This window comes from Sinocyclocheilus grahami, unplaced genomic scaffold (genome assembly GCF_001515645.1).
Source record: "Sinocyclocheilus grahami isolate Dianchi unplaced genomic scaffold, SAMN03320097.WGS_v1.1 scaffold356.1, whole genome shotgun sequence".
Classification (NCBI taxonomy): Eukaryota; Metazoa; Chordata; class Actinopteri; order Cypriniformes; family Cyprinidae; genus Sinocyclocheilus; species Sinocyclocheilus grahami.
In genome coordinates this window covers 582,952-602,373 of record NW_015505535.1, presented here as the reverse complement: position 1 = coordinate 602,373, position 19,422 = coordinate 582,952, and the positions used below count along the sequence as shown (strand labels likewise).

Sequence of the window (19,422 nt, the reverse complement as noted above, 5' to 3'; positions counted from 1 at the left end):
TAAAAGCAACTCATGTAAACACCATAATCATAATATTGTCTTATTTAGAATAAGGTAAATAATTAGATTACTGATGTCCATGTAAACATAGTCATTGTGGCCTCACCCAAGTTGTCTCATGTTTAGCTCCTTTCTAGACAGAATTTGGCTTAATACATCCTAATTTGTCCAGAATATAGTTGTTCCGTCTATTTTATTTATCATTCTCACTTTTAGCTAGCTATAGAATAATAAAATCCTTAGAATTCATAGCAGTGATAATATGCAGACTTAGTATGTAAATTAGATTTTATCTGGAAAAATTTGGATAATATCAGTTCTATTCTGTTTTCCACTTTTGTTTATGAGCGCTCCAGACTCTGGTTTTTAGCAGCTGAATATGTTCTTTCAGAGTGAACTCACCTCAGGATAATGAGCTGTGTTTTGCTGTCCGTCGAGACCTCACCCAAGCACACTGCTCCAGGAGCCTTGTATACCTTAATCCTGTTCAAAAACGCACACACATATACATAAACATTGTGTGATCAGATGAGAACTTTGCAAAGTCCGCCTCTCTGCCTCCCCGGCTGCCATCTTTTTTGGTGAGGTGAGAGAAAGCTGCATTTATTTGTTTCCAGGGATCAAGGAGACTTGACAAATTAACTCCCCAGAGAGGAGAAACACACTTCTCCTCCACTCCCTGCCTGGCCCTAGAGTCTTCATTACGGGAAGAATAAGCAGTGTTTTCACTCTCCGTCTTGTTTTTTTTAGGCATGTTAGTACATTGAGAGAGTTGCTCAAGGGAGGAGCAGCAGAGCTCTCTGTGGTTCAGCCTTTTAGAAGAGCTTTGGATATTTTCCATCAAAAAGAAGACCACACTGCAGGAAAGAGAGTGAGGGAGATGGGCAACCACGCTTTTGTGTGTCTAGTAAAGAGACCACGTCTGTCCTTACATGTCATGTCAGTCGATGACGGCCTACTGGAGCTATATAATCTGAAGGGAACTCATTTATAAAAGCCCTCATTCTGACACAAACAAGTGTGAAAGGCTTTTCTTTTGAGTGCTGTTAGCCCTCTCAGCCTTAAATCCAGTTTTTCAGGCAGGATAAAGGGTGACTTATTGCACCCTTTGGACGGCTTGTTTCTGACCTGGGAGGCTGAACTGCCCTTGTTTTTTTAGTGTGCTTAGAGTGCCAGAACCAGGGGGTATTGAGCCATGGGTCAAATGAGGTAGCCTACATCTCTTCAATGGGTATATTTTTCGGTCTGCGGCATACGCATTGAAATGATCAGTCTTTGTGTGTGTGCATTTAGTTTGTTCTTTTGCGTGCATGTATATGCATACATATGAGTGTTTGTGCATACGTGTGTCTTGCCTCCCCCATGTCTCATGGCAGATGTTTGACACAAACACATTCCCCAGGGGTGCCTTGTACTCCCAGTTTATTGATCTTTATCTGGTAGAGTGCTGCAGGCCAGACTGACCCTTAATGACTGCATCACACACACGTCTGAGCACACCGGGACCGTATGCTCTGAGCTTGGCCCCGTGGGCCACTGCGTTGGGAGGCCCCTAGGCCCATGAGAGAAGGATCAGCAATCCATGGGGGTTCTGTTATAGCAAGGTCCCCAAAACCTATGGGATTCAGGCTCATTCAGCATCTCTTGCTGCGGGCGATGGAGAGACCTGGCTGGGTGTGAAGAGATAGAAAGGGCAGATGGGTGTGGTTCCCTCTGAGGCAAACAGATAAAGGAGTTATGCATGCCCTGTGATCCCCCATGAGTCTTTGGTCCCAGAGAATACACTGAACCTTGGTTTACAGTCTCTTTCTCTTTCTCTCTCAATCATGGAGTGCATTTATTTGTACAATAAAACACTAATATCCACTTTTAGGTGTGCCGGTCAGGTTTTCCTTAGACAATTTATTACCTTTCCCTAATAAAAAACATTAAGGCATTCACATGAACTTACATGTTGGCTTGTTAGGCTCTAATTCTTCATGATGATTGTATATTAGGTCTCAGAATCAGGTTATGAGGAAGATGCATGTTTGGCCTGACAGAGTAGAATTATGAATTAATTTTGCTATTTTAACACTGAAGCAGCAATAAAGACCTGCCGTTGAGAGTAAATCAGTTTTCTGTGTAAAAATTGTTTCCTTAGTTTAAAAATGTTTTGTGTTAAGTCAGCTGATAGAACTGATCTCCATAATATGTTTGCATATGTGGTTTCTCAAACACTCATTGTTTTTTTTTTGTTTTTTTTTGTCTCTTCAGTTCCAGATTTTAGCATTGAGACGCTCTCCAATGCCAGCCAGGAGCTGCGAGGCCTGGGCATTCCCAAGGTGTCAGGCCTAGAGCGCAGTCAAGAGAAGAGCCAGGAGACGTCCCGTGAACTCTCCTCGGCCACTCCCTCACTGGTGCCCACTTCTCATCCCAAACCTCCCCTCCCCGCCCCCCTTCACGTCCAGCCGCCCCCCTCCAACCGGGGGTTACCCTTGCCCCCAAGCCCAGCCCAAACCCAGCACCCTTGCCCAGAGCGTCCACTGAGACTGCTGTCACCCCCTACCACCCTGCCTCAAACCCAGGGCCAAGAGCCCTCTCAGGCACCCCCAGCCCAGCCTCAGCACCCACCTGAGCCTCCACTTCACCCAAGGCCACCTCGAACTCCAAGCATCTACCACCACCCCCCATCACCAGCACTACCGACCCAGCAGAACCCCACCCAACCTGTGCAGCACAGACCGCCCTCACGGTGCAATCTGCGTCCAATCTCGGCCTACAGCAGCAGCCTTACCCTCAACGGCCTGAGGTGGGTGGGAAGCAAATGGGTGTAATGGAGTTAAATATAAAAGCACAGCTTAGCAAGAAGTGATTGTTACACTCCAGGGTCCGGTTGCACCAGCTGGACGTACACCTGGTTGTAAGACTAGGCTGGACGTAGATGACGCTTTAAGTCGTGCATAGAATTTATACCCGTTGCACCATCTCGGCATAGTGCTACGTCTGACACTAAATCTTACACCTAGTCAGAGGTAGGTGTAAAGTGAAAAGTCATGATTTGCTTGGACATTATTCATTTTTAGGATTCATGTCTGTTAGTTAATTATTACTGCAGACGTGGCCTGTAATGTTTATGGTCTTTTCGGGCAGGATAAGCGATATCAATCGCGAAGCTCTGTGCTATCCTACCACACTTTCGACATTGAATACAAAATATATTTCTGTCAAGCATGTAATAATTATGCAGTAAAATATTACATATGAACTGGGATTATTAAAAGAAACTGAACCATTTGACATCTTGCTTGGAAGGACAGTGTGCTTGAAAATGTTTCACATCTTTAATTCAATTAATTATTTGTAGCGTGCCTGCCATCCAATAATCGCAATAAGTTTTGTGCTTTGGTACTTTTAATCAGAAATAAATTATCAGCTTTCAAATTCTGTGAATTTTATCACAAAATACAAACCATAAACGTGTTTTTTCAGCCACAGAAAGACAGCAAAACACAAAATGTCACGTAAAGTCACAATTACCTCAGGAAAGACATTCATTGTACATAAACTTGATAGTCAGCTATAAAAAAATAACTCTAGAGAGAAGCATTGTATTACATTTATTATATTTTACTTAACCTTGATGAAATCTGTCATGGGAGTGTGCAGGGAGACTTCAGATGTAAAAACACGGACTTGTTAGGAAATGTTTACTCAATTAATTCATAGCGTGGTGATTTCACTTATATTATGTCTTGAGCAATTAAGTTCTATATTAGTAGTTGTAGCCATTGCGGCATGAACGTCGTCTCCGCTATATCTATAACTGAGGGAGAATGTGTCGGCGTGGACGCGCATTGTCTACGCCGGGCGTAGTTGCTCCTGATCGTAGTTTCAGTTGGTGCAACAGGTGTAAATATTTTTTGAAAAACAGGATGATAGATAAATTCAAGCAGGACCTTGATAAATTGTGCAAGGTTTCCGGTATCATTTGCTTTTTAGATATTTTACCTGTCTTTTATGCTGCTTGATATTGCAAACTGATTTTTGTGATCATATAATTTTAATTCATTTTTATAATAAATACACTGGTTTATAGCACAAATCATTTTATACCCAGCTTACACCCAGCGTTTTTATGTCTAGCTGGTGCAGCCGGCCCCAGGTGTGTTACACACACACTGATTGAACAGCTGTTCAGAGCCCCAGCTCTTAAATACTGTAGCGGAACAGCTACAGTATTTAAGTAAAATGTATCAATCCTCCACTAAACATGAGCCATAAATCCCTGTTTGTACGTGTTTGTGTGTGAGTGTGTGTACGCCTGACAGCACCGCTGAGAGAACCCCAGCTGAGAGATTAGACGGTTTGATTAATTCCCCTCCCACATGGATGCTGCTGCTGCCTTGTAGCTGGCGGCGGCTTGTAGATAACATTTCCTCTGCTCGACTCAGACACCCCAGTATCCTGCAGAGAAGCAGAACTTCCCCTCCCTCCTCTCGCCCTTCTCTGCCATCCTTTAGATTTGTTGTGTAGTCCACCCTGCGCAGTATCTTGCCATTGGACTGCTGATGATGATTATTCTTTGTGTTATTCTGTATGTGCGCAGCTTTTAATATGAATATAATTAGCATTTAAATGATTACTTAGCCTGTAAATGAGCTTTTTGTTAGATTGTGTATGACTCTGATAAATACTTGAGCGTGTACGGCTGGGAAATCCCTCCAGGAATAACACATTCTTCAGAGCTGTATCCACACTTTACAGGTTTCTGAAACTGGATCCTTTTGCTAAATTTATAGCAGACGCTTTCCACTCTTAAAGCAATTTAGTGAACAAAGGAGTTTTGTGATTATAGGTTGGAAAGGGAGATCTCTTTTATACAGGCACGTTTTTACAATCGTTTATTCTCTCTTTCTTCACAGCAGCAGTCGAAGCAGCACTCCAGGGAAGCCCCCGGGTCCCTCTCCAGCCCCTCATTTACACCATCACCAACCTGTCCCCACTGGGGCAGCAGCCTCCTTCCCCCTGCCCCTGACGGCAAACCCCACGGCTTCGCACACCTTCCCCCCCTCCCAGCCGCCCTCCACTCTTCCTCATCACACCAATATGTTTGCGTCGCCTGCTGCTCTGCCTCCACCTCCTCCTCTCACCTCAAACACTCTGCCGGTCCCCGGACACCCAGCTGGGAGTGCCTACTCGGGTACCAATCTTTCATCCTTTAATGCCTAATCAGATATTATTGCCAGCTGTTGAATCATGTAATTATCACCAATACCAATATGGTTCTCTCTGCATTTAGATAAACACTTCTAAAAAAAAATGGGCTCTTGTAAAGTAACTATTCAAATGTGTGTTTTTAAAACTTCTCTTATTTTTTCTTCTCCCAGAACAAGACCTTCTCCGGCAGGAATTAAACACTCGTTTCCTGGCATCTCAGAGTGCTGATCGCGGGGCATCATTGGGCCCCCCTCCATACCTGCGGACTGAGTTCCACCAGCACCAGCATCAGCACCAGCACCAGCACACACACCAACACACACACCAGCACACCTTCACTCCTTTCCCCCACGCCATCATGCCCACGCCTGCACCACCCATGGTGCGTACCCCAGCCAGAAATGTGAGGATAAGTGGAACACAACTCTATAAAAAATAATAATAATTGTGGTGATGGATGGATGACTATGCACCTTATTTTTAACGTAGGAGCGGGAGCGGCCTTTGATAAATTGTGCAAGGTTTCCGGTATCATTTGCTTTTTAGATATTTTACCTGTCTATTATGCTGCTTGATATTGCAAACTGATTTTTGTGATCATATCATTTTAATTCATTTTTATAATAAATACACTGGTTTATAGCACAAATCATTTTATAGTTTACTGCTTTTTATTATTCTACAAGTTATTTACCTTTAGAAGCTAATGAATCGGAAGTCTTGCACATTCAAAGAAGATAGCTTATTTCCGCACTGCAAAGTAAGGTGGAGATGCTTGAGTGATTAAATGGATGGCTGAATGTATAAAATAGATGTATACACATTAAAATCAAATGTGTGTATACAAGATACAGGGTTCCCACGGTCATGGAAGTTTGTATGATGTGTCTTTTTAATTAATTATTCAGGCCGGTTCACAAATGATGATTTATAAAAATCAAATCCATCAAAATGATTTGTAAAAATCCCCATCGAGTCATCAGAGATGACTGGAAGAAATCAATGGTCAAAAACTGTGGAAATGCTGTAGATAACTACTAAATTTGTGCATATGTGTATTGTACCGACTGCTGAATTCTAAACTTGTGCAGTACAGCATGCTGATTCAGTAAACACTAGAAGCCATGGCAGTGGCTCGCTCTCTCAATTGTAACCATGTGTTTCTCTCTCGCCACAATGTGGCTTTTTTTTGTTGGAAAACTGCTGTTTTTCTCTGGCATGCTTCACCACTCTCTGTTCTCTGCCCTGATTTTCAAATTGGCAGTCAGAGCCACTGGGGATACATTTTTGTTCCAGCCAAGCATTGAGAACTTAATACTAGTTTATTCATTCCCAGTTTAATGACATCATTTTGGTCTGATGGAGTTTTGACTGAGGGCTTTTGGTTGGCAGGCAGCAGAGCTGATTAGTGAGCTGAGGCTTCATACAGACACTCCCACACACAGCTCGACGGTAACCACACTGCCCACAGAGGCTTAAAAGCGGCTTTTGAATCATTCCAGACTCAAAGACCTCTGAGAATGGCGCTCTGTTAGCTAATGAGAGTATAAAACTAGTTTGAGAGCCACATTGTTTACTCGCGAGTATGAAACATTCTCTCTGGATCCAGATTAGACCACTCAAACCCTGTTAAATGAGTTGTTTATAGGACTATATTTTTAGACAGCCGAATGGCTTCTATTTGACCATTCACAGAATTGCTGAGTAATACACATTAACAAGAGAAAGACCTTGTCATAATTCACTGTAAATTGCAAAACGACAGCCTGGACGGGGCCAGCAGAAATAATGCAGGCCTATTTTCTGTGCTAACATTCATTAATCAGGGCAGAGACCATTTTACTGCCAACCAAACACTTTTCTGGAGAGCACATTAAAGCATTTGGTATTTGTTTTGAGCCTCGTGACTCCATAAGATATTTGTCAGGAGTAAATTGTTTATAGGCCTGAAGCACTCCTGTGTGTACTGAGCTCTGTTTCTCCTTTTCTCCACAGTTCGACAAATATCCCACTAAAGTCGACCCCTTCTACAGACACAGCGTGAGTACCTGTCATGTTTTTGGCATTTGCTGTTGTAGCTTTTTTCTTCTTCCTTAGAGTAGTGTTTTTTGTCTTTTTTTAATGTGTGCTCCAATAATTTAATTTCATCATTATGGGTGTTGTAAGCAATAGGGGCAATAAGAAATCCATCCATAATTATATCTACAATAGGCTTAAACTGCCTTAATGTTTTTATAAAAACCATTACTAGCACCAGTGTTGGGCAAGTTACTTCCAAAATGTAATACATTATATATTACTAGTTACTGTCTTTTGAAAGTAATTAGTTACATTACAATATTACTGTCTCTGAATTGTAATGCGTTACACTACTTTTGAGTTACTTTCACCAAAATATCCACATAAGTATTACAAAATGCCAAAATGTCGTTTATTGCTGCTCATTCTACATCCAGTGGAGGGTAATGTGGTAGGTCTATATAGCATAAAATATATGAAATCATATTTAGATACCGGTATGTAGGTCTACATTCATGTTACGTTGTAGTTTAGGTTAACCTCTCTCATTCGGCATTAATCCAATTACATGTGTCCATATTTGCGATGTATTTGAATGCTAAACTATTATTTATTATGTAAACCAAGCTTACTTAACGCACTTAAAAAACATCCTCGTCACATGAGCAAATGTGTGTTTAGCCCGAGCTCAGGCTGATCGGCACAGATTGTACTACGCAGTAGGCTACGCACTATTTAAATTAAACAGTGTATCTATATGTTTGGTTGACTGTATTTTATTCTGATAATGAACAGGCTGCAACGTTTGCAATGCGTGTGCGTGAGGCACCGGCGCAATCGAACAGCGGAAACAAACAAAAAAAAAATACTGTTATTTTTGGTCATACAGATCATTGAAACTGTTATCTCTGTTTCCTTTCCGTGGACTTTCGTAGAGCGCTGCGCCACACAAATAGCCTATGAACCAAACTCAGCAGCATATCTCTCAGTCTTTTCCTTTCGTTTTGTTAATCTGTTAATTAGGCTATTTAAAGCAGATATTTTGCATATTCATTCATTTTATATATACACTACGATTTAATAAAAACAGATTTTGTTATTTTTAGTTAAACTTCATTTTTGTTGCTTGTCTGCGCTCGTCCGCCGCCTTTTTTCACTTCTCCGACCCCGCAGCTCTCTCCAATAGCAGTGTTAGTGGCACCGACCCAGGTGTTTCCAGGTTTTACTCGTGCTATTTCTCCATGTTGAGAGTTTGGAGTCGCACATATTGCACGTGATAAATAACAGGAGGGTGTCCATCTCACAAATGTAGAATCCGTCTCTGCAGTCATCTCAACCATCTAATTCCAGCAACAGGAAACAGACAAACTATTTTACCCGCAGAAGTTTTTCTCTGGTGCTGTTTTGCGGTGTTGGTAAATTCACCACTTAATTTTGAGTTAAAATATGTTGTTGTAACTTGCGTTACTGAGATTGTAACGAGTAATAATATTACCCAAATTGTATTAGTAATGCGTTATATTACTGCGTTACAGCAAAAAGTAATATACTACTGTAATATTATTACTTTTGTAATGCGTTACTCCCAACACTGTTAAGCACACATTTTATTAAAACATTTTATTAAGCAAACTGGCTGCAAGATTTTTTTTTTTCTATTGAAATGCCTCGCTGGATACTGTGGGGATCTTGTTAGAGATTAAATGCGTTTCATTCTACCTGCCTGCCCAACAGGTTAATGCAACTTTAATTTATTTGATCTCTGCCCTTTAATTACGGAGTCGCCATTTAGCAATGATTCATTTGTGACACCAACCCTTGAACACACACACTGCTATAATTACATGTATTATGCAGTGTGCTGTGATAATAACAGTCATTGCTATCAGAGCTGGTTTAGAGGGTGACCCATATTGTAAATTCATCTCACCATTAATCTTTGTTTAATGTCACAACAGCTGCAGATCAGATGAAGGTTGTATCATTATATGCAGCAGAATAAATTATTTGTAGTTTCATTCTTTTATTCATTCATAGAGAGAAAAACTAAGCATAAATTGTTTTGAATTATTTTCACATGGTGTGTATTTTCATATTATGCAGCATGTGTGTATTGTGTAGATGTTAGTTTGTACAGGGACCTGCAGACTCCGGCCTCACTGTAGCTGTAAACAGCTGACACGATCAAACAGGAACCTCGCGGAGTAACTGTGTCTTGTATCCTTTTTCTTTTCTCAGCTGTTCCACTCTTACCCCCCAGCGGTGTCTGGCATTCCGCCCGTCATCCCACCGACGGGGCCCTTCGGATCTTTGCAGGGAGCGTTCCAGCCCAAGGTATCACAATATCAAACGCTAAATGTTAGAATGTCGAGACTACTCCCAAAACTAACCTTCTGTGCCGTTCCAAATGTACTCCTGCACACATGGAACGGATCTAGCTAAATATAAACAGATCTCAGACAGTCGGTTTCTTCTTTAATGTTATCTATAGGTACAGTATAAATAAAGAATCAATTACAGAAGTTTTCTTAAGATATACCGTCTGGTGATGTACCACAGTTAGCTATCAGTAATCCTAGAGTACGTGAGATATTACTGGATGGTTTAGGTATCGTGTGATTGGCTGAAAATGCTTGTGTTTTGTCTTTTTGTACTAGACCTCAAACCCTCTAGACGTGGCAGCCAGGCCTGGAGCCGTCCCACACACACTCCTTCAGAAAGACCCTCGGGTACGCACCCCAAACACAACTTTTTGTAATGAACAAACTAGTGCTGAATGACACTACGGGCAAACTAAGCGTTGCGTTTGTCAGTCACGTTATACTGTTGTCCACATTGGTATGCAGGCAAGGGGAATACTCTGAATTCTGGCCTAATTATTCCATGAAATGCTTCATTAGAAAGGGAAATTTTAACATTTTAATTTGGTCAGTGATGAAGTGATGCTCGGATGCTAATTAAAAGTCCTGAGTGACAGCTTTGTGTCCCTAATCTCTCTCACTCTCGCTCTCTCTTTTTCCCTCTTCTCTCTAGCTGACAGATCCGTTCCGGCCGGTTCTCAGGGTAAGACTGCTTTATCAGTTATTCGGTTTGTTTCCCCACAGGACTCTGCAGGAAATAGAGTAAAAGCTCATTACAGTTTAATCCCACCTTACACCGAGCACCTGCCTTCCGCTCTGCAGTCTCTTTAATTAGCTGTGCGCTGGGACTCGACGGTCTCATCTCAGAGTCTATAGGAGACGCTATATGACTCCCTTATCACTGAAAACACTTTGTAATGACATTTTCCCTAATTAATTTGCAACTGTGCCCAAAACATAGGAGAACGCAAACAGACTTAATATCAACGTTCCAAGTTAAATTTCACTTTAAAAATGTTGAACTTTACATAAAATTGCAAATAATATTTTCAGATGTACCCAATATTCTGTCATAGAAGTGTTTAAAAGTTTTAAAGGAATAAAATGAAACTAGCATGAACGTAGTCATGTCTGAACATGAAAATCTTACCTTGTCTTTCTGTCTCCACAGAAACCAGGAAAGTGGTGCGCTATACATGTCCATATAGCCTGGCAAATTTACCACCACCAACAGAAAGTAAAGGTGAGATTTGCATACATAACCTGATTTGACTTTTACTGCACCCTCCAATCAGGATCAACATTACATATGCAAAGAAATTTTCTTTGTGCCTCTCTTTTTTTCCTCCTCTCTGTTAACTCTGATCTGCAGAATTCAATACATCCTTTTTTTATTTTTGAGGTACTTTGAGAGGGGTATCACATTTGTTCTCTTTTGTGCCTGGCCTTCTCCAGCAGCAGATGCAGGTTGACCCACACAAGCTGGACTTTGGCCTCAAACCGGAGTTCCTAAGTCGACCCCCAGGCCCCACCCTTTTTGGAGCTATCCATCACCCTCATGACTTGGCACGACCTGCATCGTTTTTCTCAGCAGCAGGTGAGCAGACGATCAAAATCTTAGCAGAGTTGATAGAGATCAGTGTCACTATACAGATCAAGAGCAGTGTTTCCAACATCTTTTGGTTAGTCCGCAGCACTGACTATTAGTGATTGTCTTTTTTTAACAGATTTGATGCATTTGTAACCATTTTAGTCCCCATTTCTTGATACTCATTACACACCACCTATACTGCAAGCAAGTGAAGTAACAAAACCTATATGTTTCCAAATTAAAGCAACAAAATCAAACAGACCCCACCCCTCAACTGAGCATGTCAGACAAGAGATGTGCAGAGCTGGGAGGCACCAGGACTGCAATTAGGAACCTTGAGCTAGACCATTAGGCTTGCTTTAATTAGATTGAAACAAATTTCATTGTATTCTGTTTGTGTTTCAGGGACCACGCATCCCTCAGCTGCACCTTTCGGACACCCTCCACATCACCCTAGCAATTTTCTTACCCCCGCACCCCACTTAGGTAAGTTGACAAGACTCTCACATATGCACATTCACACTCCTCCACTAGATGTCACTGTGCAGTCAACAACTGCTTATTCTTGTATTCTAAGGCCCCTGCCAATGTCCTACAGAGTTTGCCCCAACACACTTGCCTGGAAGTTTTTAGTAATCCTGCAGACCCTGATTAGCTGGTTCAGGTGTGTTTAATTAGGATTGGAGCTAAACTCTACAGGATATTGGCCCTACAGGAGAAGGATTGGACAACCCTGGATTAAGGGTTACTGAACACTTCTCTGAAAGTCAGTGGAGGATATACAAATTGCTAAAACGTTTATATATCTGTTCATTTTTTTTAGATTCGGTGAGTTTAAAGCTGGTTTTTAAAGGTGGGGGGGGATTTTAAGTCATAACATTCTGTGATGAGGCAAGCTGTACTTCATTGATGGTTCACAACCATTTCATTGACTGATTCCTTGTTCCTGTTGTGACTGACAGAGCCCTTCAACAGACCATCTTCATTTGGAAGTCTGGCCTCATTAAGCACTGCAGCCTTTGGTGGGCTGGGAAACCCAGCACTCGGTAAGTACCAATTCGTCAGCTGTTTTGTATTAGAAAATTCACCTTAATTCAACATTTTATTATTCAGAAATACAGTACCTTTATATATTTATTTCAGGTATAAGACTAATTGTAGGTTAAAAAAAAACATTACAACACATTTAATATTTTGACATCAAAGAGAATGCATGCATGAAATAGAAAAGCTCAAGATAAATAAAATCTAACCATGGGGTTTTTTTTTTTTTAAATCCCAGCACCCAACTCTGTATTTGGCCACAAAGATGCACACAGTGCACAACAGCACTTCAGCGGACCCCACGAGCCATGGAACAGACTCCACCGGACTCCGCCGTCCTTCCCCACCCCACCTCCCTGGCTCAAACCTGGAGACCCTGAACGCAGCACGTCGGCCAGCTCCCACGAGAGAGAACGAGAAAGGGACAGAGAGCGAGAACGAGACCTGGACAAGAGGGATTCATCAGTCAACAAGGATGATAAAGAGCGGTGTGGATTATATTTACATAGCAGTCACCAGATATCATTTGTCAGTGATTATATATATTTTATTGGCATGTATTTCTGTATAGTCAGCCAGTTATTATTGCTGAATAAACCCAAAGAGAGACTTGTATCACCCTGAAGAAGTTTATTTCACAATAACGACCAGCTGAATGCTATCCAAAAATATTTTTTTGTCTGATAGTAATAATCCATTTCACCTCTAGGGAACCTGCGGAAAAGAGGCACCAGAATCACCCATCCCCGATTCCTGTTAACCCCCTCACTCTGATGAGTCACACCCGGTCGTCTGAGCCCTCCCGGAACCACATCCCTTCTAGTGAGTCTCGGGACAAGGACAAGCCCAAAGATCGCGAGAGAGAACGAGAGCACTCGGACTGGAAAGACTCCAACACAGATGAGCACAAGGCGAAGGAGAATCACCACAGTGACAAGGACACTCCCGTCATCCATGATGGCCGGGTTTCTGAAGACAAGTTGGCTAATCGGGTTACAGCATCACCCTACATGCGGCCAGGTGGCATAGATCGGGTGAACGGAGGGCTGACTCGAGATGTTCTGGAGAAGAAGGCCGATATCACCTATGAGAAGAAAAACAGTGAGATAAAGGTGAAAGAAGAGAGGAAAGAGGAGCAGGATGGTCCCACGGAAAGATCCCCGGAACAAAGATCCACACCGCAAGCACCTCCTCCTCCTCCTCCTCCTCCTGCTGTTCTCCACCCTCCGTCTTCAATGCCGGTACCCATGGGCATGGCCAGTATGCATCCCATAAACAGTATCAGTAGTCTGGAGAGGACTCGTATGGTGCCCCCCTTCATGGGTATCAGTCCCATCCCAGGGGCAGAGAGGTTCCCCTATCCCGCCTTTCACTGGGATCCCATGAGGGACCCTTACCGGGGACTTGATATCCACCGGAGGGATCCGTTAGCTCGGGATCTGCTACTGCGGAATGACCCTCTGCACCGTTTAGCAGCACCACGGCTTTACGAAGCAGAACGCTCGTACCGGGACCGTGAGCCTCATGACTTTAACCGAGACCACCTTCACGGGCTGGCCTTGGAACAGCGGCGGGAACATGAGCGGGCGCACCTAGAGGAGCGGGAACGTCTGCACTTGCTCCGAGAAGACTACGAGCAGGGGCGTCTGCACCCGATGCATCACCCCGCTTTAGATGGACACCTCCCTCACCCGGGTCTCATGGGCCCTGGATTTCCCAGCATGCACTACCCCCGTGTTAGCCCCTCCTCTGCCATGGCTGCCCAGAATGGAATCCTCAACAAAACCCCTCCCACCGCATCACTCAGTGCCCCGCCCCCTCTTATCCCAACCCTGGGAGCACGTTCCACGTCTCCCAGACGGACTACCCCACTCGGCACTGACATTAGAGACAGACCCCCCTCACACACACACAAAGACATCGAGGCGCGGTGAGACCCCCGATGGACTGTAATGGAACTCAAAAGCAAGCACTTGCGGCTGTATCATATGTGTATAGATTGTGCATTACTGATTGTTTTATTTGTGCTGAGTTTTGTTTTTGTACAAAAGACTGAGATTTTTCATGCTCTTTTATCTCGTTCACTCCTGCGTTGATGTGTATTCTTAAGCATGTACAGTACACTGATTTCGAGCAAGTGGACAAGCGCTAGAGCTCCAACATGGAAAGATGATCTTGGAATGTACCGGTACCTCAATACATTGCAAAAAAGGCAGAACTTGTAGATATGTGTAAAGTTGGTGTGTTTCTGTCCTTGAGGGGAAAAAAGTAAGGTACAAATATGCAAATGGGTGTTATGAAAGCTTTACTTTGAAATGCTGTATATAGTGGGCAGTGATCAAAAGGAGAGCGAGCGCACAGGCTCTGGTTTTAGTTTAATGCTGCATATTAATGTTTTGGAAGGATCATATTGTCCAAGAGACCACATCCCTTCTTTCAACTATGCAACTCTTGCGTGGGCTCTCTACTACTATCTGTATCATTTTTCTCTCCTCTAGAGGACAAACAGTCTCTACTGAACCCTCTCTTTCTCCTGGTGGAGCAACAGTACATGCTTACACATTACTCAGATTGTGATGTTCCTAAGGGGATTTTCTGCAATGAGTTTTACTCACATCTGACACACGTTCCCTAACTTTTGATCCAGAAACATGCTTTTGTTCTTCAAGCTATAAAGATCTGTGTTGACAATCCTTACAAATACACCAATGTTCGAAAATTAATTAGAGGAAAGTTAATTACCTCTAAAAGTGTGGCAATTTGCAAAAATTACAACACATCCCATCATGTCACGAGACAGAAAGCAGGACAATTCTCTATTGGTCCAATTGTGTATTAAAGTGTTATGTATCTACACAATGATGAAGTGAGTTGTAAGCTATGGACAGTTTGTTTTTATTGAGCAGAGATCTATTTTAGTAGTCCATGGGAGGGATAGTTGTGCGCTTTTAAACTGTGTAATTCAGATGTTGTGCAGTGTTTTTTTTATTTTTCCTTAATGTTCCTCTACTTTTTTTTAATCAAACATTAAAATGTCCACTAAAGCAGTAGTGGGTAGTCAATACGTATTGCAAAGAGATTGTAAGAAACTTTTTTGCTGTTCATGTACGTAAAAAATTAAGTCCTTTCTAGATCATGTACAAAAAAAGGGTGAGGCGACCGCATGCTCCTCAGTTAAACTTGTGTTATGTAAATTGTGCCATGTTATTAAAAAATGTGAACTAATCCTGTCCTAAAGTTTGTTTGTCAATACTTGCTATCAAAAAAAAAACTATCAATACACACAAGTCAAATCTGCTAGCCGCATGTAGAGCAAGCAGTAGTATTATTGCTGATGTTTAGGATTAGTGGTTATATTTTTTATATTAGATGCTTTTATTTTTCTGAGCCAACTGATTGGCACCTGGCGACTGATAAAATGGGGGTGGGGGGCATTTGCATGCGGCGATATGCAAATCTTCCCACATAGTGATGTAGACATGTGGGGGTGTGTTAGAATGGGCCGTTTTAGTGTAGGCGTGGCTGATTCTTAACTTTTATAACGAATATCTCTTTGGATTTGAGACTTTAGTCTTTGTAACTTTACAGATCTTCTTTATGCGCCAAGAGCTTGTAACACTCCAAAGAGAAAGGAAAAACTGAAATCGCATCATATGACCCCTTTAAGAGCTGCAGCAGTGAGTTTCACATGGGCAAGCAAGCACCATTCATATTTCTTTTAGAAAATATAAAAGTCTATGGCATTTATAAGGTACAGTGTTTACATATCCTCTCGCTCGGATTACAAAAGGAATAAACCACCCCTTACAATCCGATCGAAATTTGTGTCTGATTTGGTCAATTCTACCCCATTGACGTGTTTACATGTGCCTTTTTTATTCCGATTGTGCTTCTAGTCCTATTACGACCGGTTTCGTAGGGTCCATGTAAACACAGCTGAAGTCATTCTTCATAGCACAAAAACACCTCTGAACCTCTTAGTTTATTATTCAGATTGAAACTGTCGTCAGACTAATGATTTTACCAGTGTTGTGCTAACTATCTCCAGCTGACGGTCAGGACCCCAAAGCATCTCAGTTTGCCCAGAGACAAATCCAGTTCTCCCAAAGGGCTACTGTGTACATACAACATAAAAATAAACCTCAATGAAAAAAACATTTGAAAACAACAGCACGTGCTGATACATTTTAAAGCTATGCTATGTACATTTTATTAAAAAAAACAATGTTACTGAGTGCAAAATTACAATCTTTAAGACAGTCGGGACAAATTTTGCAGGAATTTGCATATCCGTAAACAAAGAAAATGTGAAGCTAAAAGTTATTTGTCACAACAAGCGAAAAATATTGACCATGGACCATGCAAAACGCCAAACCTCTGGTTGTATAAATTATAATTAATAAGAAAGCGAGAGAGATAGAGAAGGCTTTTTACTTACGAAGCAGGTAAGATATTTTGAACTGATAGACGCTAACAGTAAAGATAATTACAAATTAGAACATTCGTCCTTAGACTAGCAATAGTTTTATCTCGTTAAAACATTTGTCATTTATACATTTAAAAAAAATCCTTTTTTTTTTTACATTACTTCAAAACAACAGCCTAAGATACTGTATGCACCTGTTCAGATGAAATGTTGATCTCTGGCACGAACCACATTCATCTGCGCAGAGCTGAGGCACAACAAAAACAATGTTCCTCCGCAAGATGCATGTAGTTTTGTTTTGTACCACTAGAGGGCCAAAAGTTACACTGTGTAGCTTTAAATGGCCTGGCGCTTTGCTACTACTACTACAACAACTAATAAAAATAACGCAGCTGCACCAAAGGGCCCACTGTGCCAGGAGATGGAGCTGCACCAGAACAACTAAGCCCAGAGCTGCACTACGCATCATTTTCATTCTTCTTCATATCTGTTAAAAAATGATTAATAAGTTACCCAAAGGGCCAGCAGGAGCTCCTGAGGTCAACAGGAAGCCAAACCTGAAAACAGAAACATTTCAAGCAGACATGACATAATGCACCCTGGCTAGAACAAAGCAGACAATCTTTTCCTCCACTAGATGGCAGCAAAGCTCCTTCATGAAATCTGAAGGCATCACAGAAGAGCTTTGGCAATGTAACCAGCAGGAGCAGGTAGATGGAGGAACAGGTGCAGCGCAGGGCGTGGTACACAGCTCTTGGTCAGCCTGGTTTATGAGAGCCACCCACAGGCATGCAAACAATGAATGCTGCCATTCGTGACGTCAAATTCTGTGAAATACACATGAAATGATCAAACACTGATCACTTGCTACAGCCGTGTTCCATTATAAATTGCGTAGCATCCGATTTGCATTGATTTCAGTGATTTACTGGGTTAGCATTTTAATCCATGAGATACAGCAGCAAATGAAACTGCATTTCAGAAGCTGAGTGACATATGAAAGAAGCATCAATCAAAAGTGAATAACATCAGTTCCTCCGGCTGCACTGCAAATCTAACACATCCTCTCCAGCATGCTGTGCTGTGCTGTGCTATCCTTTAAAAATATAAAAAACGTACTTACAGTCTGTGAGTCAGAACAGCCGGCATTGTAGTCTACTCTACCAGGATCAGGAAACATCCTCCATAAAATGTGCTGCACACATCTGAATACTTGGGTTGAAGTGTTCTGGAACAGTGTTGTAAATACAACTTAACCACTGATTTCTAGTCGTGTCCTCTTTTGGAAGGCCAAACAAAGTAGTTTCGCTTTTGCAACGAAACACACAGCGTCTTCACAACATGGCAGCGGTGGTGGCAGCAACAATAAAGTTACGCCTTCTTTCTTTGCGTGGCAGGGCAACGTTATGCAAATCTTCCCACATCGCGACGAAGACGTGGGGGCGTGTTAGAATGAGGCGTTTGTGGACAAGTCTTAACTTTTATAAAGAATATCTCTTTGAGTTTGAGACTTTAGTCTTTGCAGCTTTAGGGAACTTATCTATTCACGAACAGCTTGTAACACTCCAAAGAGAAAGGAAAACTTGAAATCGCATCATTTGACCCCTTTAAAAGGTTACTTCATTAAATTATCAAGTCAAGTCAAATAATCTGCTATTTAAGCCACTTGACAGTCAATGAGAGACTAACAAAACTATGAAAGATTATGCCATAATAATAAATCATGTCAAAAAAACAAGCATCACATCAATGATTATTTTCAGCACTATCTGTGGTATTTGATAACGTCAAGTTCTAAAGACCCTCACACCATCCAAGGTAGACCACATCAACCGAACCGCTCTACCAATTATCAGCTCGTCTCTTGAAGTGTCTCCATTATTGTATGTCAGGGCCATTATTCCCACAGAGGCCCAGGCCCGATCAGACCTCAGTTATCTCCCATCACACATACTCCGAGCCCTGGAGGCCCACTTACGCAGGGCATGATGTGTGGACCCGGGGGGAAGACTCCATCTCTGACACACAGAGACTCTCTAATTGTCTAACTGGATTTAGCCTCCGGTGTGAAATATCTCCAGAGGGGAAATGGAGAACGATAGAGACATAAAGAGAAATGGAGAGACAAAAAAGCATGAGGTGAGAAATGGCTCTACACAGCTAATTCAGTGGTCCTGACCTCTGCTCTCCTGTGGGAGATCTCATACCACACATCTATTCCAGATACACAGCAGACACGATGGCGGTAATGGAGATGACCCCAATATGGCCACAAGAGAGGAAAACGAACACATCGCATCGACCCTCTAACAGCCACAACCAAACACATTAACTGCTCGTTGAAGCCTCAGCGCTGCACGTCTCTCTGTGTGCTGATTGCCTGTAATGGAATCCAGCGGAGCTTCAGACACATGGCAAAATTCATTGCATCCAAAGCTATGAACCCAGGGTTCAAAAACTCACCAAACACCAATTGTGAGTAAATATTGGCACCTGGAGAGTGAATAAAAGGAGCTGACCCTGAACTTTATTAAGAACTGCAAAATAATACATGGTTTAGGTTCAATTGTGGGTCTGATTACCCACGATTGTTATGCAATACTCTGTGAGCTTTTGTAAACTTTTAAAATGACTATCTGTGTTGAAATTTAAGGCAGTATTTCTCTTAAAAATAAATGCTTGATTATTTATAAAAATTGAGAGAAGACTAAATGGAGAAACAGTGCCAAAATTAGCCAAAACTAATCATGATTTGCTAATACTTACTTTTGTTTGTTCTGTTG

The 19,422-nt window shown here is 42.0% G+C and overlaps 1 protein-coding gene across 6 annotated transcripts in view; it reads left to right on the top strand.

The window, feature by feature from the left end:
* The window catches only part of auts2a (activator of transcription and developmental regulator AUTS2 a), a 405,306-nt gene extending 389,862 nt beyond the window's left edge, over positions 1-15,444 (top strand). For 4 of the 6 annotated variants that reach the window (XM_016229709.1, XM_016229713.1, XM_016229714.1 and 1 more), the window contains 13 exons: positions 2,257-2,791; positions 4,905-5,182; positions 5,370-5,602; positions 7,195-7,239; positions 9,457-9,552; positions 9,876-9,947; positions 10,252-10,281; positions 10,750-10,821; positions 11,034-11,175; positions 11,575-11,655; positions 12,132-12,215; positions 12,452-12,701; positions 12,923-15,444. In XM_016229709.1, the coding sequence (XP_016085195.1) occupies positions 2,257-2,791; positions 4,905-5,182; positions 5,370-5,602; positions 7,195-7,239; positions 9,457-9,552; positions 9,876-9,947; positions 10,252-10,281; positions 10,750-10,821; positions 11,034-11,175; positions 11,575-11,655; positions 12,132-12,215; positions 12,452-12,701; positions 12,923-14,147 (3,143 nt within the window). In that variant the 3' untranslated portion in view covers positions 14,148-15,444. The remainder of the gene's footprint in view (positions 1-2,256; positions 2,792-4,904; positions 5,183-5,369; positions 5,603-7,194; positions 7,240-9,456; positions 9,553-9,875; positions 9,948-10,251; positions 10,282-10,749; positions 10,822-11,033; positions 11,176-11,574; positions 11,656-12,131; positions 12,216-12,451; positions 12,702-12,922) is intronic. The other 2 variants (XM_016229711.1, XM_016229710.1) reach the window with 2 other exon arrangements.
* The last annotated feature ends 3,978 nt before the right edge of the window (positions 15,445-19,422 follow it).